A 26,512-nucleotide genomic window follows, 5' to 3' on the forward strand; every position below is an offset into this window, starting at 1 on the left:
GTCACCAAGGATTTTCCAGAGGTTTTCTATTGGGTTTAGATCAGGACTCTGGGGGGCCATTTCATTGTTTCAATGTTTTCAGTTACTGCTTTACTCGTTTTGCTGTGACAGGGGGCATTTTCCTGCATGAAAACATCTGCTGATTGAGTGTTGAACGTAATGAAGGAACCATTTGTTGTTAAAGGTTCTGATACCCACTTGCATTCACTCTGCCATGTAGCTCTATGAGAGGTCCATCTCTTGCAGAAAACATTCCCCGAACCATGACACTTCCTCCTCCACCTTTCACTGACTTCTTTACACACTTTGGATTCAGTCTTTCCCCAGTTTGTCGATGAACATAATGTTTCCCATCAGATTCAAATAAATTAAACTTGCTTTCATCACTAAAATGAACTCTGGACCACTTCTCTGTCCACACAACATGCTCCTCAGCAAAGGTGAGTCTAGCCTTTTGATTCTTTCTGCTAATGAGAGGTCTGGTCACTGCAGAGTGGGCTTTAAGTCCAAATGCTCTTAAACGTCGAGACACTGTACGACGAGACAGATCCTCACTCTGTTCAGTGCCAAACTGGTGAGTAATTCCAGCTGCAATGTTTAATTGATTAACCTATATACTCGAGTATAAGTCCGTGGCCGTCCCAGAGCGGAGAAGAGGGCCTCCTGGTGGAGATGGGCGGCCCGGGCCGGCTCACCCTCCCCACCGGAATGCGGACGGATCATTAAGGAAATCAGCACCAGCTGCCAGATTAACACCAATAATTTGCAGGTATCTGAAGATGTTCTCTAATTTAGATCATATTCACAAGAAACATAGCCTGCACTCACCGTCCAGTACGGGTCTCGTGGCCTCAAACTTCGGACCACCTCGGTGGCGTGGGATTCCTAGCCCAAGCTGACAGCGCTCAGAAAAATACTGCTATTTATCCCATAGGACTACTCAATGACCTTGATATTTAGGAAATTGTGTGTTGTTCTCTAATTTTGATCTCCAGTGTATTTATATTTTATTCTCCCCAAGCATAATGGAGTTCTGTAGGAACCCTATTTTTAAAAACATTTTTAAAGTAAATTACATTTTGTAACATGTCCCCTTTAATATTGCATTCCCCAATATGAAGCAATACTAAAGAAGGAAGGTGACCTTTCTGCCGATCCTCAGTGAGACAGTGATATATCGGGTCCTCTGTATGGAACGTGATCATACTTGATTACTTTTTGTCCCTTTTAGTTATCTTTAACATTTATCACTATTACTGAATTGTAGCTGCATTATATAATTTGCCAAAACCACATATCAGTAATATTCAACTTCACAGGCCGGGCTGTCATCGTTTATAACATGCTGGAATTCAAAATCTGCAATGAATATATGAGATCTGGTGTAGAGCTCCAAGACTTACGCCCCACCACTGTATACTCAATACACAGAGGCTCAATCAATGCAGTAAGTCCTGTCTGTCCAGTGAGAGAAAAACTTATTCTATACCAAAACATCTTTATTAGATAATGCTTAAAGAGGTACTCTGGAGACTAAACCCCTACCTAGCCCATCCTTTCCCTCTCACCAACCCTTTTAATTGTCTAAATAAAATGATAAATATAATTTATTAGCTATATATTGAGCAGTTTCCCCATCTTTCAGTTGTTACTTACATTCAGGGAGTGAGGAAAATAGGTAATCTAGCCATCTTCTCTGTCTCTGTCCAAGTCTCTCTTTGAAAGCAGCCCCCACCTTCCTGAGACACAGACCATGTGGTTTCTGCCCTAATGACTCATTCTCATTTTAGTGCTGAGAACTAGGAGGTGTGTGCAGCTTCAGACAGGAGGGTGGGGGCGCAGCAATGCTGCAATGATTCCTGGAAAATGTATCTATGAGGCAAAGGGGAGGGAAGGAGGGCAAAGAATATAAACCACCCAAAAGACCACAGGTCATTTACAGGTAACATATCCAGGTAATGTATTGGTTTTGAATCTTTTTATTTTTAAATATGTATACTTCCCTGAAGTACCCCTTTAAGTCTTTAAGGATTCAGCCCATTTCGGCCTTAAGGACTCAGACAATTTTATTTTCACGTTTTCGTTTTTTCCTCCTCGCCTTCAAAAAATCATAACTTTTATATTTTCATCCACAGACTAGTATGAGGGCTTGTTTTTTGTGCGACCAGTTGTCCGTTGTAATGCCATCACTCACTTTACCATAAAATGTATGGCGCAACCAAAAAAAATACTATTTGTGTGGGAAATTAAAAAGAAAACCGCAATTTAGCTAATTTTGGAAGGTTTTGTTTTCACGCCGTACAATTGTGAGAACGTGTTATTTATTCTTTGGGTCAATACAATTAAAATGATACCCATAATAACATACTTTTCTACTACTGTTGTGCTTAAAAAAATCGCAAACTTTTTAACCAAATTTGTACATTTAAAATCCCCCTATTTTTAAGACCTATAACTTTCTAATTTTTGAGGATTCATTTTTTGCGCCGTGATCTGTACTTTTTATTTATACCATATTTGCTTATATAAATGTTTTAATACATTTTTTATTAAATGGAAAGGCCTGCGCAGCTGGCCTGTAATTGTGGGAGGAGCGGGATGACTATAAAACTCACGGCTCTCCCCCCTTCATTGACGCCGTGGGTTCTTCGCTTGAGGGTTGTCACGTGATGTCGGCAGGAAGTGGAGTCACGTTCCCACCGGTCAGCTGACTGCACGAGTCAGCTGACAGGAACCTCGCTTCAGCCGGCATGGTGGGGGTAAGTGGCTGTGGCTGACCGGGGGTAACGCTGGCGGTTCCCGGACTCCGGAGGTGAGCCGGAGTTCAGGGAAACCCTTGGTCAGCCCGGCTCCAGGTTATTGTATTACATATCTGCATTCGGCATTCGCCGGTAGCATTTTTCGGTTTTCAGCTGTATATGATTACATACGGCTTGCTGCGCATGGATATGGCTACTTTGTTATGCGAACAGCCTCCTGCACGTGCATATCATTACCGCATTAGGTGAACGGCTTGCTGCGCATGTATGTGTTTTCTTATGGCTTGCTTTATTATGTGTTCAGCCTCCTACTCGTGCATGTCATTACCGCACTATTTGAACGGCTTGCTGCACATGTATACGATTACTTTGTTATGTGAACAGCCTCCTGCACGTGCATATCATTACCGCACTATGTGAACAGCCTCCTGCACGTGCATATCATTACCGCACTATGTGAACAGCCTCCTGCACGTGCATATCATTACCGCACTATGTGAACGGCTTGCTGCGCATGTATACGATTACTTTATGTGAACTGCCTCCTGCACGTGCATATCATTACCGCACTATGTGAACGGCTTGCTGCGCATGCATACGATTACTTTGTTATGTGAACAGCCTCCTGCACGTGCATATCATTGCCGCGCCATGTGAACGGCTGGCTGCGCATGTATATGATTACTGCATTGTGTGAACAGTCTCCTGCACATGCATATCATTACCGCATTTTGTGTTAGGCTTCTTGCATATGTATTTGATTGTTGCATTGTGTGAACAGTCTCCTGCACATGTATATCATTACTGCACTATGATTACTGCATTGTGTGAACAGTCTCCTGCACATGCATATCATTATCGCACTATGTGTTAGGCCTCTTGCACATGTATTTGATTGCTGCATTGTGTGAACAGTCTCCTGCACATGTATATCATTACTGCACTATGTGATAGGCTTCTTGCACATGCATATCATTACCGCACTACGTGATAGGCTTCTTGCTCATGCATATCATTACCGCACTATGTGTTAGGCTTCTTGCACATGTATATGATTACCGCACTATGTGTTAGGCTTCTTGCACATGTTTATCATTACCGCACTATGTGAACAGTCTCCTGCACATGTATAACATCACCGCACTATGTGATCAGTCTCCTGCACATGTATATCATTACCGCACTATGTGATCAGTCTCCTGCACATGTATATCATTACCGCACTATGTGAACAGTCTCCTGCACATGTATATCATTACCGCACTATATGAACAGTCTCCTGCACATGTATAACATTACCGCTCTATGTGAACAGTCTCCTGCACATATATATCATTATCACATTTTGTAGTTCGGTGCTGCTGGGAGGATCTATATGTGTCTCCCGTATACTGAGACTCGCACACCTTTACACTCAATCGGACTCACCGCTCCGCCCCACCCTGTGGCCTTATGCTTCACCCCCACAGCTGCCAATCTGGTCAGTCTAAGGCACGCTACACCAACAGCTGCGCTCACCTCCAACCTTTGTCTCTTAACTAACTTCCTCACAGTTTTCTTTTCATTTATTTTATATTTCTGTGTTTCCGGGCGGTGTGCCTCCAGCTGTTGTGAAGCTACGATTCTCACTTATAGGAATCATGCCGTAGGGTTCATGCTGTACACATCCTGGTACCCATGCACGTTGGTAGGATTCATGCCGGTAACATTTATACGCCACACACGCTTTTAGGGTTCATTCGTTCTCTACGCACTTGTAGTTTTATACCGTACACACGCTTTTAGGGTCATACTGTACACCCCCTTTGTAAGGTTTATACTGCACACACGCTTGTATGATTCATACAGTACACACTTGTAGTGTTTATACCGTTTACTTGCCTACAGGTTTCATACTGTACACTCGCTTGTAGGATTATATTGTACATTCACCCTTAGGGTTCATGCTGTACGCTTGCTTGTAGCATTCATACTGCACTCACACTTGCGCATAGTTGGGGGGTGCATGCTTGTAGCATTTACTCTATACACACGCTTGTACATACTTGTAGCATTATGCTGCGTACACACTTATAAGATTCATGCTGTACACAGTACACACTCTACACACGCTTGTTGGATTCTTACTTTACACGCGTTAGGATTATGCAGTACATTCGCGGTAGCTTTTATACGGTACACTCGCTTGCATAATTCATAAAGTTCATGCGGTGCATACCAATGTAGCATCCATTCTGTACACTTGCTCGTAGGTTTATGTGGTATACACGCTTGTACTCGCCTGCAGGGTTCATACTACACACACTCTTGTAGGAGTCATGTTGTACACACTCATAGGATTCATACTTTGTACACGCTCATACGAGTCACACTGTACGCACGTTTATAGTATTACATGGCCCACGCTCATAGAATTACTACTGAGCATGCACTTATAAGGTTCGTGCTGCACACCCGCTCGCAGGACCTGTATCACGCGTGTTTGTAGGGTTATATTACTCGGGTGCATGCGGGAATCAGGCTGCGTGTGCACTCGTGGCATGTGTTCTGTACATGCACTTGCGCTATTTGTGAAGTTCGTACGCCCGCAGTTTTGTGCAGCGCACATGCTCATACAGCACATGGGGTGTGGCCCTGTACGCAGGTATGTGGTTATAATAGTTACTACTTGCCGGCATATTCTCTGCCATCAGGTCGTGGTTAGCTTCAGGCATTCACTGGTGGTCTATACGCGTATATGGTTGGCCCGAGTATAGGGTCATCAAGTTGGTGGTATAGCCATGCTTAGCGGTTCACGACAGTTTCACACGTAGTCGTTCTGCACGCATCTTTATATAGGCAGGGTGATACATAGCAGTTGTCGCTGCTGACACCTATTCAGAACGATTATTACACGACGCTCAGGCGGGGCCGACCCAGTAAACCGTTGCAGACGGGGTATGTCTCACTATCGTTGGTACTGACATGCCTTCTGAACGACACTGACACTACGCATAGGTGGTATTTACCTGTTAAGCCTGTCATGTTACAGAAAGGGTACGTCGCATAATTGTTATGACTGACACGCCACACATAGGTGATGTATACCCATCATGCCTCCCACGCCTGCAGGGAGTACGTTGCACGGTTGTTACTGACACGCCTTCAGAACAGCAATAACGCCACACGTAGGTGATAAGATTTGTTTTATTTGCCAAGTAATCACCTCATGAACCTGACACGTCTTCAGGTTGTGTTTACTTGTGTCGTCGGTGCACCTCTTTTACGATATAATCACGTTCTCAAAAACGGAATTCACGATGTTTTGGGTTGTAATGGTACTTGTATGAACTTTCGCACTTACCACTGGGCACACACTTATCTAGACTCAGTTACGCATATAATTCTCGTCCGACACGTCTTCGCATACTTTCCCTCTCTCCTGGTTTAAAGAGTTTCTTATTGTTGTCCAAGTAATCACCTCATGAACCTGACACGCTTTCAGGTCGTGATTGCTTGCGTTGTCGATGCGCTCCTTTCTCTGTGTAGTCATGTCCCAAAAATGTACTTCATGGTGTTCTAGGTTGATATGGTACTCGTTTAACGTTTCGCATTTGTCACCGGGCGCATACTCGTTTAGACCCGGTTACGCATACGATTCTCGTCCGACACGTCTTCGCATACTTTCCCTCTGTTCTGGTTTAAAGTGTCGTACATTGTTCTCCAAGTAATCACCTCATGAACTTGACACGCTTTCAGGTTGTGATTGCTTGCGTTGTCGATGCGCTCCTTTCTATGTGTAGTCATGTCCCAAAAATGTGCTTCATGGTGTTCTAGGTTGATATGATACTCGTATAACGTTTCGCACTTGTCACCGGGCGCATACTCGTCTAGGCCCGGTTACGCATACGATTCTCGTCCAACACGTCTTCGGATACTTTCCCTCTGTCCTGGTTTAAAGAGTTGATTATTGTTGTCCAAGTAATCACCTCATGAACCTGATACGCTTTCAGGTTGTGATTGCTTGCGTTGTCGATGCGCTCCTTTCTCTGTGTAGTCTCGTTCCTAAAGATGCTCTTCAGGGTGTTCTAGGTTGTTAAGGTACTTGTATAACGTTTCGCTCTTGTCACCGGGCACATACTTGTCTAGGTCCAGTCACGTATACAATTCTCATCCGTCACGTCTTCGGATACTCTCTCTCTGTCCTGGTGTTAGACGGTCAGCTATGTTATAGATAAATGAGCTTGGCTAGACGGTTAGTTTGGCTGTCCCTACTACATACATTTACTTTCACATGTGCTCACGTTGAAGGAGTCCAGAATATTGCAGCAGATGCCTTGTCCGCAAGTACGCAAAAATTTATGGTACGGCGTGGAACTCGTTTTCCAAATCCAGATCCAAGCACGCCGAGGGCGACAAGATTTCAGTTCCCTTCCTATTAGCATATGTCGGGTTTTGCCATTCCACACTGCATTTATCCCACAATACTATTAAGAGTTATCTAGCCGGTATCCAACACCATTTATCCTTGACCAATACCCGTAGTTACTCTATATTCTCTTCTCGCTTGGTGAAGTCCGCTCTGAAGGGCATCCTTGAGAAGGAAGTCCCTCGCAGCCCAGTCAGACAACCAATCACAGGCAACATGTTCAGGCAGTTGTCCGACTTGTTAGACTCCACACCATTGGGTATCCGTGATAGCCTCACATTAAAAGCGGCCATGTACCTTGCCTGTTATGGGTTTCTCAGAGCGGGTGAGTGTACTACTCGGACCATTAACGCGCCCTATCCTAAGGTCAGTCAGCTGTCACATGTCTCTGATCATTTCCAGCTGTCCCCCAGTCAGACCAAGACCTCGTCACCGGGTCAAACTGTGGTTGTTCGGTTTTCCCCACCGTGCACAAAGGGTGTCCTGCCACAGTCCTCCGTGAATTGTTGAATGCCTGTGTTAACCTATCAGCTGACGACCTTTTACTCCATTTCAGGTCCAACCCGCTAACTACTTCTCAGTTCATCAAACATTTACGCATTTCGGTCGGGTCGCTGGGAGGAGTCCCGACTTCATTATCCGATCACTCCTTCCGTATTGGCGCAGCTACAGCCAATTCTAAGCACGGGGTCCCAGCCCACGTAATCATGAAATTAGGATGTTGGAAATGCGGATGCTACATGCAGTATATCCCTAACCCTCGCAAAGAAATGGCTAGCGCATTCCAGTCTCTTGTGTTGTAATCCGCAATAAACAAATGTTTGTTTAAATCCGGGTTTTGCCCTCTTTTCCAGGCATATTCTTTACGCCGCAGTTATGGCACACTCCAAACTGCTTAGTTGAGGTTGATAGATTATTGGTTACAGTTGGTTGTTAGGTTAGTATTAGGGTTTTACGCATTTCAGTCATGTAGCAACGACCACAAATGGAAAGGCCTGCGCAGCTGGCCTGTAATTGTGGGAGGAGCGGGATGACTATAAAACTCACGGCTCTCCCCCCTTCATTGACGCCGTGGGTTCTTCGCTCCCACCCGCCCCCCCTTCTTTTCATTCCATCACACTTACCACAGGGTATGCCCTCTTTTCCAGGCATATTCTTTACGCCGCAGTTATGGCACACTCCAAACTGCTTAGTTGAGGTTGATAGATTATTGGTTACAGTTGGTTGTTAGGTTAGTATTAGGGTTTTACGCATTTCAGTCATGTAGCAACGACCACAATTTTCTTTTAAATAAAATGTTATAAAAAAGCAGCTATTGTGGACTTTTTTTTTACGTTCACGCCGTTCACCGTACGGTATCATTAACATTTTATTTTAATAGTTCGGATATTTATGCTTGTGGCGATACCAAATATGCATATAAAATTTTTTTTTTTTTTTACACTTTTGGGGTGAAATATGGAAAATGGGACAATTTACGTTTTTATTGGGGGAGGGGGTTTTAAAAATTTTTTTTAACTTAATTTCTTTACTTTTATTTTTACACTTTAATAGTCCCCATAGGGGACTATTTATAACAATCATTCGATTGCTAATATTGTTCAGTGCTATGTATAGGACATAGCACTGATCTGTATTATCGGTCATCTTTTGCTCGATAGCAGACCAGAGCAGTAGACCAGTCGAAGGCAGCGGAGGTAGGTGAGGGGACCTCTGTCTGCCGTGCTGGATGATCGGATCGCCGCGGCAGCGCTGCGGGCGATCCGAGCATCCATTTTAGTGACTGCGATGCTGCAGATGACGTGATCTGTATTGATCACGGCATCTGACGGGTTAATGGCGGACATCCGCGCGACCATTAGCGGCGGGTCCCTGGCTGCTATCAGCAGCCGGGACATGCTGCGCATGACCCGAGCATCGCTCCGATGCTCGCGGTTATGCTAAGGACGTAAATGTACGTCCTAGTGTGTTAAGTACCAGCTCACCAGGACGTACATTTACGTCCTGTGTCGTTAAGGTTGGTTTCAGACAAGCATAACATGATTGCATTTTTTGCATCCATTTTACAGCCCGACCATGGTTCTACATGGGTTTAGATCCCTATAATGTGGTCAGATTGGTGCATCAGATACAGTTGGGCCTGTGTCCATATTATGGATAGAAATGTGTCCGTGTCTAAAACTTGTATAAAATACAGTTATCTTAGGCATGGTCCATATACGTCTGGCGATCCAAAGAAAATCCAAATGGCGACACCAGCTGGATGCATTGCATATGATGTCCTCTCTGTTGCTCTGTAGGTTGAAACAAGCCTAATAGCTATATGTACAGTACATGAGTGGAGCTTTGCTATTCAAAGCTGGAGGAAAAAGAGGTTTTCAAATCAATGGGTGTCAAAAAGTTATGCAACTTTGCTAATTGCTTCTTCTAAAATTCTTATCCTCCCAGTATGTATTCGCTGCTGTATACTATAGAGGAAGTTGTGTAGTTCTTTTCTGTCTGACCACAGTGCTCTCTGCTGACACCTCTGACCATGTCAGTAACTGTACAGAGCAGGAGCAAATCCCCATAGCAAACCTTTCCTGTTACGGACCACTCGAAAATACGTTGTCTCCATAAATGGCAATGCATTTCTGAGCAGATTCCTCCAAAAGAATGAACATGTTCATTCTTTCGGCAGAGGCCAGAAACGGAAATTCCGTGGTGGAAACATATGTTGTGAAAATTCTGACATGTGAAATTTCCATAGCCTTATACTCACCTGCTCCTGTCTGTGGCCAAGTCTAGACACAGGTTTTCCTTTGGGGAAATCTACTCCTCAGTTAGTGGTAACTAGAATGCTGCAGAAAAAATCCCTGCCTGGCCCTGGGAAGGGAAGTCTGCGTGCGCACTGCGCGCACAGCGTCCCCCTGCATCTCCTCCCGTCTCCTGTGTTCCGCTCCGTCTCCCGCGTCCCCCCCCCCTCCTTCCTCCTCTGTTCCCTGTGTCCCCCGCGTCCCCCTCCTTCACCCTCCGTCCCCCTCTCCCTTACGGCGCAGGGAGCCGAAAATGGGTCCCTGCCTGGGGCGGAACGAGCTGCACCTGCGCCGGACTCCCGTGCCTGCTGTGGAACTGCAAGCTGCGCGGGCCGGCTTGCTTAAGGTACCGTACCCTTTCCACCCCTCTGTTCACCTTCTCAACCCTGTCTAAACCCCCCCCCCCCGTCACCCAGGTCCACCCTCTGTCCCCCCCTGTCAGCCATGTCTGCCTACCCCTGTCATCCCCCCCCGTCAGCCATGTCCGCCTTGTCCACCTCCCTGTCCATCTCTATCACCCTTCCCCCCCCCTGTCACCCATGTAATCCCACCCAGTCACCCATGTAATCCCACCCAGTCACCCATGTAATCCCACCCAGTCACCCATGTAATGCCACCCAGTCACCCATGTCCACCCTCCCTCTGTCACCCATGTCCACCCTCCCCCTGTCACCCATGTCCACCCTCCCCCTGTCACCCATGTCCACCCTCCCCCTGTCACCCATGTCCACCCTCCCCCTGTCACCCATGTCCACCCTCCCTGTCACTCATGTCCACCCTCCCCGTCACTCATGTCCACCCCCTTTCACACATGTCCCCCCACCTGTCATCCCCGTCACCCATGTCCACCCCCTCTCACACATGTCCCCCCACCTGTCATCCCCGTCACCCATGTCCACCTCCCCTCTCACCCATGTCCACCCTCCTGTCATCCATGTCTGCCTTGTCCACTCCCCTGTCCAACCCTGTCACTCATGTTTACCCCCCCCCCCGTCTACCCCCGTAGTCTACCCTGTCACCCATGTCCACCCTCCTGTTCACCCATCTGTCCCTTTGTCACCCTTGTCCACCCCTCTGACCCCCTGTCTCCCATGTCCACCCCCATCCAACCCTCTGTCACCCCTGCCCATCCCTGTCACCCATGTTCACCCTCCATTGTCCACCCCTCTGACCACATCCTTGTCACCCATGTCCACCCTTCCCTGTCACCCATGTCCACCCTTCCCTGTCACCCATGTCCACCCTTCCCTGTCACCCATGTTCACCTTCCTGTCACCCATGTCCACCCCCCATCACTCATGTCCACCCGCACTAACACATGTCCCCCCACCTATCATCCCCGTCACCCATGTCAACCCCCCCTCTCACCCATGTCCACCCTCCTGTCATCCACGTCTGCCTTGTCCACTCCCCTGTCCATCCCTGTCACTCATGTTTACCCCCCTGTGTACCCCCGTTGTCTACTCTGTCACCCATGTCCACCCTCCTGTTCACCCATCTGTCCCTTTGTTACCCCAGTCCACCCCTCTGTCACTCCTGTCCCTCTTTTACCCCCTTGTCCACCCCTCTGACCCCCTGTCCACCCTCCTGTCACCCATGTCCACCCCCTGTCCACCCCTCTGTCACCCCTATGCCCCCGTCACCCATGTTCACTCTTCTACACCCATCTATCACCCTTGTACACCTCTCTACACCCCTCTGTCACCCATGTACACTTCTCTACACCCCTCTGTCACCCATGTACACTCCTCTACACCCCTCTGTCACCCATGTACACTTTTCAACACCCCTCTGTCACCCATGTACACTCAACTACACCCCTTTGTCACCCATGTACACTCCTCTACACCCCTCTGTCACCCATGTACACTCCTCTACACCCGTCACCCATGTACACTCCTCTACACCCCTTTGTACACTCCTCAACACCACTCTGTACACTCCTCTACACCCCTGTCACCCATGTACGCTCCTCTACACCCCTTTCACCCATGAATGCTCCTCTACATCCCTGTCACCCATGTACACTCTTCTGCACCCCTCTGTCACCCATGTACACTCCTCTATACCCCTCTGTCACCCATGTACACTCCTCTATACCCCTTTTTCACCCATGTACACTCCTCTACACCCCTGTCACCCATATACACTCCTCTATACCCCTCTGTCACTCATGTACACTCCTCTATACCCCTGTCACCCATGTACACTCCTCTATACCCCTGTCACCCATGTACACTCCTCTATACCCCTGTCACACATGTACACTCCTCTACACCCATCTGTCACACATGTACACTCCTCTACACCCCTGTCACCCATGTACACTCCTCTACACCCCTCTGTCACCCATGTACACTCCTCTATACCCCTCTGTCACCCATGTACACTCCTCTACACCCATCTGTCACACATGTACACTCCTCTATACCCCTCTGTCACCCATGTACACTCCTCTACACCCCTGTCACTCATGTACACTCCTCTACACCCCTCTGTCACTCATGTCCACTCCTTTACACCCATCTGTCCACTCCTCTACACCCCTGTCACCCATCTACGCTCCTATACACCCCTTTGTACATTCCTCTACACCCCTTTCACCCATGTATGCTCCTCTACACCCTCTGTCACCCATGTACACTCCTCTATACCCGTCACCCATGTACACTCCTCTATACCCCTCTGTCACCCATGTACACTCCTCTACACCCATTTGTCACACATGTACACTACTCTACACCCCTTTGTACACTCAACACCACTCTGTACACTCCTCAACACCCCTGTCACCCATGTACGCTCCTCTACAACCCTTTCACCCATGTACGCTCCTCTACACCCCTTTCACCCATGTATGCTCCTCTACACCCCTGTCACCCATGTACACTCCTTTACACCCCTCTGTCACCCATGTACACCCATCTGTCAACCATGTACACTCCTCTACACCCCTCTGTCACCCACGTACACTCCTCTACACCCATCTGTCCACTCCTCTACACCCGTCACCCATGTACGCTCCTATACACCCCTTTGTACATTCCTCTACATCCCTTTCACCCATGTATGCTCCTCTACACCCCTGTCAGCCATGTACACTCCTCTACACCCCTCTTGTCACCCATGTACACTCCTCTATACCCCTCTGTCACTCATGTACAGTCCTCTATACCCCTCTGTCTCCCATGTACACCCATCTGTCACCCATGTACACTCCTCTACACCCCTCTGTCACCCATGCACACTCATCTGTCACCCATGTACACTCCTCTACACCCCTCTGTCACCCATGTACATCCATCTGTCACCCATGGACACTCCTCTACACCCCTGTCACCCATGTACGCTCCTCTATACCCCTGTCACCCATGTACGCTCCTCTACACCCCTCTGAACGCTCCTCTACACCCCTCCGTCACCCATGTACGCTCCTCTACACCCCTCTAAACCCCTCTGTCACCCATGTCCACTCCTCTAAACCCTTCTGTCACCCATGTCCACCCCTCTGTCACCCATATCCACTCTTCTACACCCCTCTGTCACCCATGTAAAAAAAAAAAGAAAAAAAAGTTTGGCGCCTAATAGATTTGTTTTGCAGGTTTAAAGGTGAAGAATTGTGTGTGGAAGAAATCATGATGATGGCCCAGACCAGATGGAGAAGAGAAGGCAACAATGCAAATTAGAGAAGACGTCATTGGTGAGTTGCTGTATAAAGCAGCACTTTAAACTACATAAATAGATATAGTGCATTGCGTTTTTTTATCGTTTTTTCCTTTTTTTTTTTTTTTTCTTGCTTGTCAACCTCGGTAGCGGTGCCCCGAGGAAAAAAAAATTTCCGAGGTGTGCCCCGACCCGAAAAAGGTTGGGAAACACTGCTCTACAGTAAGCAGCTATGTACTGTACTATGTATTGTGCTCCTTACTGTTACGAACTGTGGACCAGGCATGCTGCGCCTGGTCATGAGAGTATAGGTTGAAATCCAAAATAACTCCTGGACTCGGCAAGGTGATTATAGTGTATTTTATTATTTTACACTCATAAAAGGCTGCCTTTACATAGTGACGTACTTAAGTAAAAAATATGTACCCCAGCAGGTCACTGATAATAGTGCATTGTACAGTTGCACACATTGTATATGGCAGCAGTCACAGGCAATATAGTAAAATCCCCTGCCTCTACTGCTCATTCCCCTAGCTGGTCGGTGAGGAGCGTACATTTCACAGCTACTAATAACAATATGGTAAAAAATCCTCGGTCTCTACTGCCCCCTCCCCCCAGCTGGTGAGTGATAGTAGTGCAATGCACATCTACACATATCATTGCACATGACAGCAGTTATAGTCAATTTTGTAAAAGCCTGTCTCTATTGTGCCCCCATCAGGTCAGTGAAGATAGTGCACATCTGCACATGACAGCAGTCATTGTTAATAATGTAAAAACCTTCTTTACTGGCTCCCTAGCTGGTCACTGACAATGCACATGACAGTAGTCATACTCACTATTGTAAAACCCTGTCTCTACTGTGCCCCCATCAGGTCAATGAACATAGTGCATTGCACATGACAGCATTTATATTGCAAAACATGTTTTCTATAATGCACCCCCATCAGGTCAGTGAGGATAGTGCAGTGCACATCTACGCACAACAGTCAGTCAATATTGTTTGATATACTATTATGCGCCCCTTCAGGTCAGTTAGGATAGTGCATTGCAAGGCTGCACACATTGCACATGACAGCAGTCAGTCAATATTGTTAAACAGGCTTTTTATAATGTGCCCCCAACAGGTCAATGAGCATAGTGCATTGCACATTTTGTAAACGAAAGCAGTCAGAGTCAATATTGTATACCATGCTTTCTACAATGTGCCCCAACAGCTCAGTGAAGATGGTGCATTGCACATCTACACACATTGCACATGATAGCAGTCATAGTCAGTATTGTTTAATATACTTTCTATAATGTGCCCCCATCAGGTCAGTGAGAATAGTGTCAGTCAATATTGTAAAACATGCTTTATGTAATGCGCCCCTCATCAGGTCAGTGAGGATAGTGTTTTGCACATCAACACATATTGCAAAAAAAATATTGTTTAATATAAAGTACTATCTATAATGTGCCCCCATCAAATCAGTGAGGATAGTGTATTGCACATGACAGCAGTCACAGTCAATATTGTTTAAAGTACACTGCTCAAAAAAATAAAGGGAACACTGAAGATAACACATCCTAGATCTGAATGAACTAATCGTATGAAATACTTTCGTCTTTACAGTAGTGTGTGTGGCCTCCATGTGTCCCTATGACCTCCCTACAATGCCTGGGCATGCTCCTGAGCAATGTCCTCCCAGACCTGGACTAAAGCATCCGCCAACTCCTGGACAGTCTGTGGGGCAACATGGTGTTGGTGGATGGAGCGAGACATGATGTCCCCGATGTGCTCAATCGGATTCAGGTCTGGGGAAGGGGCGGGCCAGTCCATAGCATAAATGCCTTCCTCTTGCAGGAACTGCTGACACACTCCAGCCACGAGGTCTAGCATTATCTTGCATTAGGAGGAACCCAGGGCCAACCGCACCAGCATATGGTCTCACAAGGGGTCTGAGGATCTCATATCGGTAACTAATGGCAGTCAGGCTTCCTCTGGCAAGCACATGGAGGGCTGTGCGACCCCCAGAGAAATGCCACCCCACACCATTACTGACCACCGCCAAACCGGTCATGCTGGAGGATGTTGCAGGCAGCAGAACGTTCTTCACAGCATTTCCAGACTCTGTCACATGTGCTCAGTGTTAACCTGCTTTCATTTGTGAAGAGCACAGAGCACCAGTGGCGAATTTGCCAATCTTGATGTTCCTGGCAAATGCCAAACGTCCTGCACGGTGTTGGGCTTTAAGCACAACCCCCACTTGTGGACGTCGGGCCCTCATACCACCCTCATGGAGTCTGTTTCTGACCGCTTGAGTGGACACATGCACATTTGTGGCCTGCTGTAGGTCATTTTGCAGGGCTCTGGCACTGCTCCTCCGCGCACAAAGGCAGAGGTAGCGGTCCTGCTGCTGGGTTGTTGCCTTCCTACGGCCTCCTCCACGTCTCCTGATGTACTGGCCTGTCTCCTGGTAGTGCCTCCATGCTCTGGACACTGTGCTGACAGACACAGCAAACATCTTGCCACAGCTCGCATTGATGTGCCATCCTGGATGAGCTGCACTACCTGAGCCACTTGTGTGGGTTGTAGACTCCGTCTCAGAGTGAATGCACCACCAGCATTCAAAAGTGACCAAAACATCAGCCAGGAAGCATAGGAACTGAGAAGTGGTCTGTGGTCACCACCTGCAGAACCACTCCTTTATTGAGGGTGTCTTGCTAATTGCCTATAATTTCCACCTGTTGTCTGTTTCATTTGCACAACAGCATGTGAAATTGATTGTTAATCAGTGTTGCTTCCTGAGTGGACAGTGTAATTTCACAGAAGTGTCATTGACTTGGAGTTACATTATGTTGTTTAACCCCTTAAGGACCCAGCCCATTTTCACCTTAAGGACCCGAGCATTTTTTGCACATCTGACCACTGTCACTTTAAGCATTAATAACTCTGGGATGCTTTTACTTATGAACTTGATTCTGAGATTGTTCTTCGTGACATATTCTACTTTAACATAGTAGTACATTTTCGTCGATACTTGCATCATTTCTTGGTGAAAAATTTCCAAATTTCATTAAAAACTAGAAAATGTTGCATTTTTCTAACTTTGAAACTCTCTACTTGTAAGGAAAATAGACATTCCAAATAAATTATATATTGATTCACATATACAATAGGTCTACTTTATATTGGCATCATAAAGTTGACATGTTTTTACTTTTGGAAGTTCAGTTTTGAAGTGGATTTGAAGGGCCTTCATATTAGAAATACCCTATCATTGACCCCATTAGAGAAACTGCACCCCTCAAAGTATTCAACATGACATTCAGAATGTTTGTTAACCCTTTAGGTGTTTCACAGGAATAGCAGCAAAGTGAAGGAAAAAATTCTAAATCTTCATTTGTTACACTCGAATGTTCTTGTAGACCCAGTTTTTGAATTTTTACAAGGGGTAATAGGAGAAAAAGCCCCCCAAAATTTGGAACCCAATTTCTCTAGAGTAAGGAAATTCCTCATATGTGTATGTGAAGTGTTTGGCGGGCGCAGTAGAGGGCTCAGAAGGGAAGGAGCAACAATGGGATTTTGGAGTGGATTTCGCTGAAATGGTTTTTGGAGGCCATGCCCCATTGTGCCAGAACAGCAAAAAATAAATAAAAAATAAATAAAAAACCCACATGGCATACTATTTTGGAAACTAAATCCCTCAAGCAACGTAAAAAGGGGTACAGTGAGCCTTAACATCCCACAGGTGTTTGACGACTTTTTGTAAATTAAAAAAACATTTTTTTTCCCTAAAATGCTGGTTTTTCCCCAAATTTTACATTTTTACAATGGGTAATAGGAAAAAATACCCATTGTGTGGACGTCAAGTGCTCTGCTGGCACACTACAATGCTCAGAAGAGGAGGAGCGCCATTGAGCTTTTGGAGAGAGAATTTGTTCAGAATGGAAGTCAGGGGCCATGTGCGTTTACAAAGCCCCCCGTGGTGCCAGAACAGTGGACAGAGCCCCCACATATGACCCCATTTTGGAAACTTCACCCCCTCACACTGCATTTACACCCCACTGGTGTTTGACAGATTTTTGGAACAGTGGGCTGTTCAAATGAAAAATTACATTTACATTACATGAGGAGTGTAGTTTCCATGGGGTCACTTATGGGGGGGGGGGTCCATTGTTCTGGCACTATGGGGGCTTTGTAAACACACGTGGCCTTCAATTCTAGACAAATTTTCTCTTCAAAAGCCCAATGGCGCTCCTTCTCTTCTGAGCATTGTAGTTCGCCCGCAAAACACTTTACATCCACATATGGGGTATGTTCTTACAAACCTCCAGGTATTGCAAAACTACAACTCCCAGAATGCGCTAACAGACCGTGCCTGCTGGGAGTTGTACGTTTGCAACAGCTGGAGGCACACTGGTTGGAAAACCTTCAGTTAGGTTCTGTTACCTAACTCAGTATTTATCAACCAGTGTGCCTCCAGCTGTTGCAAAACTACAACTCCCAGCATGTACTGACTGGCACCCCTGCCACCTCACTTATATCCATTCAGGGGGATATGACCCGGAATCGCCGCAAATCGCCATTGTGAATTCAAACCCCCCCCATTATCCGGGCTCCCCTCACCATCTTCCCCCTCATTATCCAGGCTCCCCTCACCATCTTCCCCATCATTATCCGGGCTCCCCTCACCATTTTCCCCATCATTATCCGGGCTCCCCTCACCATCTTCCCCATCATTATCCGGGCTCCCCTCACCATCTTCCCCCTCATTATCCGGGCTTCCCTCACCATCTTCCCCCTCATTATCCGGGCCCCCCTTACCATCTTCCCCCTCATTATCCAGGCTCCCCTCACCATCTTCCCCCCTCATTATCCAGGCTCCCCTCACCATCTTCCCCCTCATTATCCGGGCTCCCCTCACCATCTTCCCCCCTCATTATCCGGGCTCCCCTCACCATCTTCCCCCCTCATTATCCGGGCTCCCCTCACCATCTTCCCCCCTCATTATCCGGGCTCCCCTCACCATCTTCCCCCCTCATTATCCGGGCTCCCCTCACCATCTTCCCCCCTCATTATCCGGGCTCCCCTCACCATCTTCCCCCCTCATTATCCGGGCTCCCCTCACCATCTTCCCCCCTCATTATCCGGGCTCCCCTCACCATCTTCCCCCCTCATTATCCGGGCTCCCCTCACCATCTTCCCCCCTCATTATCCGGGCTCCCCTCACCATCTTCCCCCTCATTATCCGGGCTTCCCTCACCATCTTCCCCCTCATTATCCGGGCTCCCCTCACCATCTTCCCCCCTCATTATCTGGGCTCCCCTCACCATCTTCCCCCCTCATTATCCGGGCTCCCCTCACTATCTTCCCCCTCATTATCCGGGCTCCCCTCACTATCTCCCCCTCATTATCCGGGCCCCCCTTACCATCTTCTCCCCCGTTATCCGGGCTCCCCTCACCATCTTCCCCCTCATTATCCGGGCTCCCCTCACCATCTTCCCCCTCATTATCCGGGCTCCCCTCACCATCTTCCCCCCTCATTATCCGGGCTCCCCTCACTATCTTCCCCCTCATTATCCGGGCTCCCCTCACCATCTTTCCCCCTCATTATCCGGGCTCCCCTCACTATTTCCCCCTCATTATCCGGGCTCCCCTCACTATCTCCCCCTCATTATCCGGGCCCCCCTCACCATCTTCTCCCCCGTTATCCGGGCTCCCCTCACCATCTTCCCCCCTCATTATCCGGGCTCCCCTCACCATCTTCCCCCTCATTATCCGTGCTCCCCTCACCATCTTCCCCCTCATTATCCGGGCTCCCCTCACCATCTTCCCCCTCATTATCCGGGCCCCCCTCACCATCTTCCCCCCTCATTATCCGGGCTCCCCTCACTATCTCCCTCCCCATCGTCTAGGCTTCCCTCACCGGCTTCCTCCCCTTTGAACCGGAACCTTTCTGCAGTGACAGCCCCGGGCTGTGTGGTGATGGTGCTGGGAGGAGAGTGAGGAGGAGCCCCCGTGTATCAGGGACGAGAAGCCTCATGAATACAGGATCCTATTAATGATGAGCCAGCCGGGGAGATGCCTGTGTGCTGGATCCACCATGAGGGGCTCATGATCTAGAGGGATCAGCCCCCACCCTGCACCTGGAGATGCCCTGCTAACACCACCACCACCCCAGCCCTGGCATCTGAAGCTGACACACAGGGGGGTGCATTCTACTCATTCCTCCCCATCATTGCTGTGATCTGCTGAGAGGAGGAGGGGAAGATACCAGGGGGGATCCAGCATGGGGAACACCACATCCTGCTGTGTGTCTTCCAGCCCCAAGCTGCGGAGAAATGCCCACTCCAGACTGGAGTCCTACCGGCCAGAGCAGGACATCAGCAGGGAGGATACCGGGTGCAACCTGCAGCACATCAGTGACCGGGAAAACATAGACGGTAAGGGGGTGGGGAGGGGATGCAGCTGCATGCTGTGCAAGACAATGCTCTGCGAGAGGAGGGTACCCACTGGGGGGGATGCTAGCCTGTCACAATGGACTGGATGCCTTGTAATGCTCTCTGCTGCCCAGCAGTGGGCCTCACTTGCACTCTAGCTGCTGCAGAACCTCTCTGTGATCTCTGTACAGTGGGTGGATTGATGATTGACAGCTGGATTTATCTAAAGTGACCCACACCAGCCTAGGATGAGAGGATAGAAAAGGAACTGAATGCATTGATTTACTGTACTGTCACTGTAAGCAAGGATTGGCATGGTGTTCTGTGCCTCCAGCTGTTGCAAAACTACAACTTTCAGCATGCCCGGACAGCCGAAGGCTGTCCGGGCATGCTGAAAGTTGTAGTTTTGCAACAGCTGGAGGCACCCTGGTTTGGAAAATACTGTTATGCATAGGATAAATGATACAATGTAACCACATGATAATGTTGCAAAAACAATTGATAAACATCAGTTCTATTGGTTGCAACAGGATGTACTATTACTGTCACATTGTCATTAGACCTCGATACAATTGGATCAGGGCTGTAAAGTATGTGCGGAGATTCACATTAATGTTATTCGCATCAATTCGTGTTGACTTTCAGGGGGGGGGGGGGGGTGGTTTCTGATAGTTGCAAGAACTTCATGTATTCTTGGTAGTGAAAATGATGAATGGATTGGGGCATGTTGACCAATGTGTAGCCAACTTTATACATAGCAGGGGTGTCATTGGTTTCCAAACTGCGGACCTCCCAGATGTTGCAAAACTGCAACTCCAATGGCGGGCCAGACATGCTGGGAGTTGTAGTTTTGCAACATCTGGAGGTCCACAGTTGGGAGACTACTGCTTTAGGGGATGCAGAGGCGGCAGTCGCCCCTGGGCCCAGAGGGGAGGCCTCTGCCACATAAGAGGACACCACACATGGTAGGAGGGGGACCTGTTACAGATTTTGCCCTGCGGCCCAGGAGCTGCTAGCTATTCCTCTGATACTTACTATATACAGGGGCCTGGTCAAGGCATGTGGTTCACTCTGTCATGAATGGGGAAGGAGGGAAAGGAATATACCTTGATACTGCCCAATATAGCGTATGGTAGATACAGTGCCCAGATACAGTGTTATGAGAAAGTGCCACTTTGTTGGGTACAGATTACATATTATAGCGGAACAGCCAGATAGGGCTAGTCACTATAATTGCGGGCATACTTTTTTTTTTTATTTCAGTAGACCTCTCCTAGTGCTGGGCGGTATAACGGTTCATACCGAATACCAAAATTTTTGTCCTGCATGATATGAATTTTTCCCATACCGCAATACTGGTTGGGCCCCTCCCCTTGGGAATGAATGAATTATCAACCCAGCGCTGCGCTATGCCCATCGGGGTACTAATCACATGTCACCCGCAAGCGCTGCCCTCCTTGCCCTCCTGTTTGTTGCGGGCCGCCGGCGTTGGAACTCTGTACTGTACGCTGTATCCCTATGCTTGGGCTGCAAAAGATAAAGAAAATAAACTTTAACTCACCTTCCTCTGTTGGTCCGGTACCGGCCTCACCTACTTCCTGGGGACGGAAACGTTAGAGATCCGTCAGCCTATCACCGGCCGCAGCGATGTTCCGCTTCGGCCGGTAATAGGTTGAGCGCACTGTCATGTAAAAAGCCAGCAGTGCTTGCGGGTGACATGTGATTAGTACCCCGATGGGGACAGCGCAGCGCTGGGCTGATAATTAATTGGGGGGGGGGGGGGAGCAGAACAGCGCTCGCGGGTCACATGATTTGGGGGGGGAGAAATACCGTTACATACCGTGGGACTGCCATAAGTTACAAAAAATACCATGATACACATATTTGGTCATACCACCCAGCTCTATCCTCTCCATTGGTGAGATATAAAACTTTATTTTATTTTAAACTAGTGTAGTGAAATATAACTTATCCCCTATACGAAGGCTAGGAGATGAGTTATAGATTGCCGGGGGTTTGACCGCTGGGGACCCCTGCGGATAGGGGAGAAGTTATTTTTCACTGCACTACTCCTATAATATACAAATTAGGCTCAATTTGCATATTAACAAAAAAAGCTTATATTTCGCCAATGGAGAGGACTACTGAAATATAAAAAGTATGTCTGGAATCATGGGGATTATTTACAACATCCCTGTTTTCCTGCTGACTTGCTGGGGGTTGTAGTTTTGCAACAGCTTAAAGGAGTATTCCAGAATTTATTTATTTTTTATTTGACTATGCTACAGGGGCTGTAAAGTTAGTGTAGTTCATAATATAGTGTCTGTACCTGTGTGTGACAGTTTTCTCACAATTCTTCTGTGATTTTCACTCCAATATTTATTTTTACCAGCATACAAAATGACTGTTGTCTCAGATTTTTCCCAGGTTGCAATGCAGCCGAGACCTGACTCACTAGTCAGCTGATGACAGGGAGCCTGTCTGCTTCAATGGGTGAAGCGATCGCTTGGTGGGAGAGAGATCTATCTGCAACTAATGCAACAGCTGTAGGCACCCTGATTGAAAACCACAGATCTTTTGAATGGATGCAGCTCATTTATGTTTCAATGGGTGGGGTGGCTGATGTGTAGGAGGGAGAAAAATGGAATTATGGGATTTGTAGGCAAAAAATAAACTCAAACAGGAAATACAAGTTCACAAAAAGCTAGCCACAGTATTATGGTAATCTCACAACATAGCCATTTAGCCCCAAGGGAAGCGCAGATCCTTCCTAAGCATGCCCATTACTGCCTGCCAGGTACCTACTAAAATCACCTTATGGTGGATAACCCCTTTAATAGCAACTATCCAGGCCTTACCTTGATCTTGGATTCCGTCTGGTTGCCGCCGTGGATGTAGTCAATGTTGAGGGCTCGGTAATGTTGAGAAATGTTTCCTTTGAATACATGGTTTCTAGTTTATATAAATATCGATCAGGAGTTTAAAAATGATCATTTTTGAGCCAAAGCCAGAAATGTATTCAAAAGGAATAGGACATATAAAGGAAGGACTTACACTTCTCCTCCCTTATGGATCCACTTCTGAATTTGGCTCAAAAACTGCAGTGGCAGAATTCCAAAAACTAAAAGAAATATAATAAGAGAGAATTATATAACCAGTCCTCAAGAAGTAGTGAAAATAAGTACTGAAAAAAGGGGAAAGAAAAAAAGGGAAAAATAAGTGGTTTCGAATAAAAAATGTACAGTGATATGTGAAATAAAAATAAAAATAAAAATAAAGACAACAGTAAAAAATAAATAAAAATGAAAAAGAGAAAGGGGAGAAGAAAATGATAAATCAATGAGGAAAAATAAAAAATAAATAAAAGTGCACAGTATCGAAGAAAAAAGGATGAAATCAAAGTGATAAATAGGAAAAAATGTGAATATTAATAATTTGTTAAAAAAAAAAAAAATAATGAATAAGCCTGCAGAAAATGATAATACTTAAACAATCATATGCATTTATTAAAAATAAAACTGATTGATGCCTGGGCAGGGCCCTTGCTCAGGCATGCGATAAAAATATTCCAATAAAATAATAAAAAATGCCAACTATCTCAAATTACAAAAATAGTCCTTTGTAGCCGAAAAAATGATGTGAATAGCAACAATATTAAATGAAAAATCCGGTGATCGGAGAGACTGTGTGCTCCAATGATACTCCTATATAAAATACAGTCACCTTGAGCTGTGATAAATGTTTCAATGTTTCATTGTAATTGCTCGATCTTATCTACTTGTGTCCCACAACAAATGTTTGTAGAAATAACAATATTGATAGCAAGATACAGTTGCTTATGTGAGATCAGGCACAGTACCTTATGCTTATGTTCACCGTGATGATCGGCGGCTGTATATCTCCAAAGTTGCAGTCTCCAGGGACTGTGGGAGCCCAGTGCCCGCACGGACCGGATCGATCACTGCCCTGGTATGGGTAAAGAGGTACTTATCGTGCCGTGGTTGGGACGATGTGATGATCCCGATTACGATAATGTAAGCCGCTGGGTAATAGATCGTAGCCAGGTGGGAGTATCGTGCTTCGCACAGCTTAGTGGCCGGTCTATGGAGAAAACGGCAGCCGCTGCCCGGCGTCCTCGTGGCGTGTGAATGGCGTGTTAATTCACAGTGGTCCACTAGTCCGGGTCCTACAGCGCTGTCCAGGTAGTATCGGCTGATACAGGTGTCAAGCCAAATTTGAGATAGGGATGGCAAATGGATGTAAGACAAGGCTAAACGCGTTTCACGACTTAATGTCGCATTCCTCAGTAGCCTGATTAACCTAAATATTTTGATTCTCAAAATATTGTACACGTTTTCTGCACTGTTTTGTGATACAGTTGTTCTGCCTGCTTGATACGTGTATACTGATACATGTTTTTGCCTATCTATACTGTTTCTAGCAAGGTCTAGATTGCTCAAATACATAGGGACAGGTGCTTTCTGGAATATAGATTACACCATGTACTTTTTTCTTTTTAATCCATTGACCCAAATGGGAGACACCACCAACTAAAATGAAAGGTAAAATCCTTGTATGCACTTATCTATAATGATAATACAACTAAATTCTAGCATGAATATAGACCTGTAGCTGGTGAAAAACTAGCGCCTGTCATCCGCACTCCTGATGCAGTGTGTGAAGGAGGCCTTATATGAGTTGTACTATGTTTTATATACAGCTGCCTTCTGACGCTGTGGCTGTCATATAGTCCTCTCTGTTATCATTAATGATATAGAAGCTTTAGCCCCTTAAGGTTATGAAAGAGCAGGAGGTGAAGTGCTTCATTTTTGTAGCCATACCTGTGTGACAAGTTTAGTCATGACTTTCAGATGATCTTGGCCATAGTTGGCCATAATTGCACCAAACAAATGCACATGAAGGTGACTGGACTAAGGCTGGGTTCGCATTACAGAATTTCTAAGCAGAATTTAGCTTTTAAATTCCGCCCAGCAATTCCGGTGTATCAGAGTCCCACTACTGTCAATGGGATTCTGTTGCACAGTCCACACGACCAAATTGCAGGGGAGGATTTTCCGTCATGGAAATTCTTCAGCACAAATTACTTTGTGGTCTTTGGGGAACGACAATGTCCACGTGGTCCTATTGCCAACTAATTCAGTTGGCGCCAGCTGCACTTGTAATCTGCGGCCGGAATATTTTACCGGTGGAGATTTCGTAATATGAACCTAAGCTAAATGGCTTGGACATGAAAGGGCAGTCTTATACACCCTGTTAACAAATGATTATGCAAATTATATTTTTCTCATTTACCTAAATAATTCATGTAAATAAGTCAGTATAATTTTCATGTTATCAATTATTAAGAGTACAATTCAAATTTTTTTGAACAAACCTAATGATAACAGGATTTTTTTTAAACATAAAAACTTACAATGCGCTGTTCTAAATTATTGCGCACAGTGAGTTTCAAAACACTTTATAGGTTGTAAAGAATTGAAAAATGTCATTTGTTGTGTTTGCAGCATATTTACTGAAATCAAAAACTATTTCAATCAAACTTTTAATAACATTTTAACTTTTTAAACATTTTAACAGGTCACGTTACATTTTAACATAGGACCCCTTATTTGATAGCAGCTTCACAAGTCTTGCATCCATCAAACTTGTGAGTTTTTGGACAGTTTCTGCTTGAATTTATTTGCTAGATGTCAGAATAGCCTCCCAGAGATGCTATTTGGATGTAAACTGCCTCCCACCCTCATAGATCTTTTGCTTGAGGATGCTCCAAAGGTTCTCAATTGGATTGAGGTCAGGGGGAGGATGGAGGCCACACCATGACTGTCTCTCATTTTATCCCCATAGCAGCCATTGATGCAGAGGTATTCTTTGCAGCATGAGATGGTGCATTGTCATGCATGAAGATGATTTTATCACAGAAAGCATAGTTCTTCCTTCTGTACTAGGGAAGAAAGTTGTCTGTCAGAAACTCCATATACTTTGCAGAGGTCATTGTTACACCTTCAGGAACCATAAAGGAGCCAACCAGCTCTCTTCCCATGATTCCGGCCCAAAACATGACTCCACCACCGCCTTGCTGACGTCGCAGCCTTGTTGGAACAGGGTGGCCATCCATCAACCATCCACTACTCCATCCATCTGGACCATCCAGGGTTGCACGGCACTCATCAATGAACAGGACTGTTTGAAAATTAGTCTTCATGTACTTTTCTGCCCACTGCAGCCGTTTCTGCTTGTGAGCATTGGTTAGTGGTGGCCGAATAGAAGGTTTATGCACAGTTGCAAGACTCTCTGGAGGACTCCTCACCTTGATGTCCGATGGACTCCAGAGGCACCAGCAGCTACAGATATCTGTTTGCTGCTATGTAATGGTATTTTAGCAGCTGCTCTCTTGATCCGATGCATGGATCTAGCTGAAATCCTCCTCAATGTTCCCTTAT

General features: G+C 46.4%; 1 protein-coding gene across 4 annotated transcripts in view; it reads left to right on the forward strand.

The window, feature by feature from the left end:
* The window catches only part of CCNY (cyclin Y), a 230,296-nt gene that overhangs the window by 21,842 nt on the left and 181,942 nt on the right, over nt 1-26,512 (forward strand). The window contains exon 1 of one of the 4 annotated variants that reach the window (XM_056519490.1): nt 19,595-20,054. The exons of the other annotated variants lie outside the window; for them this stretch is intronic. Within the exon in view, the coding sequence (XP_056375465.1) occupies nt 19,901-20,054 (154 nt within the window). The 5' untranslated portion in view covers nt 19,595-19,900. Of the gene's footprint in view, nt 1-19,594; nt 20,055-26,512 lie in introns of those variants that run through there. 4 annotated transcript variants of the gene reach the window in all.

Source organism: Hyla sarda, chromosome 5 (genome assembly GCF_029499605.1).
Source record: "Hyla sarda isolate aHylSar1 chromosome 5, aHylSar1.hap1, whole genome shotgun sequence".
NCBI lineage: Eukaryota > Metazoa > Chordata > Amphibia > Anura > Hylidae > Hyla > Hyla sarda.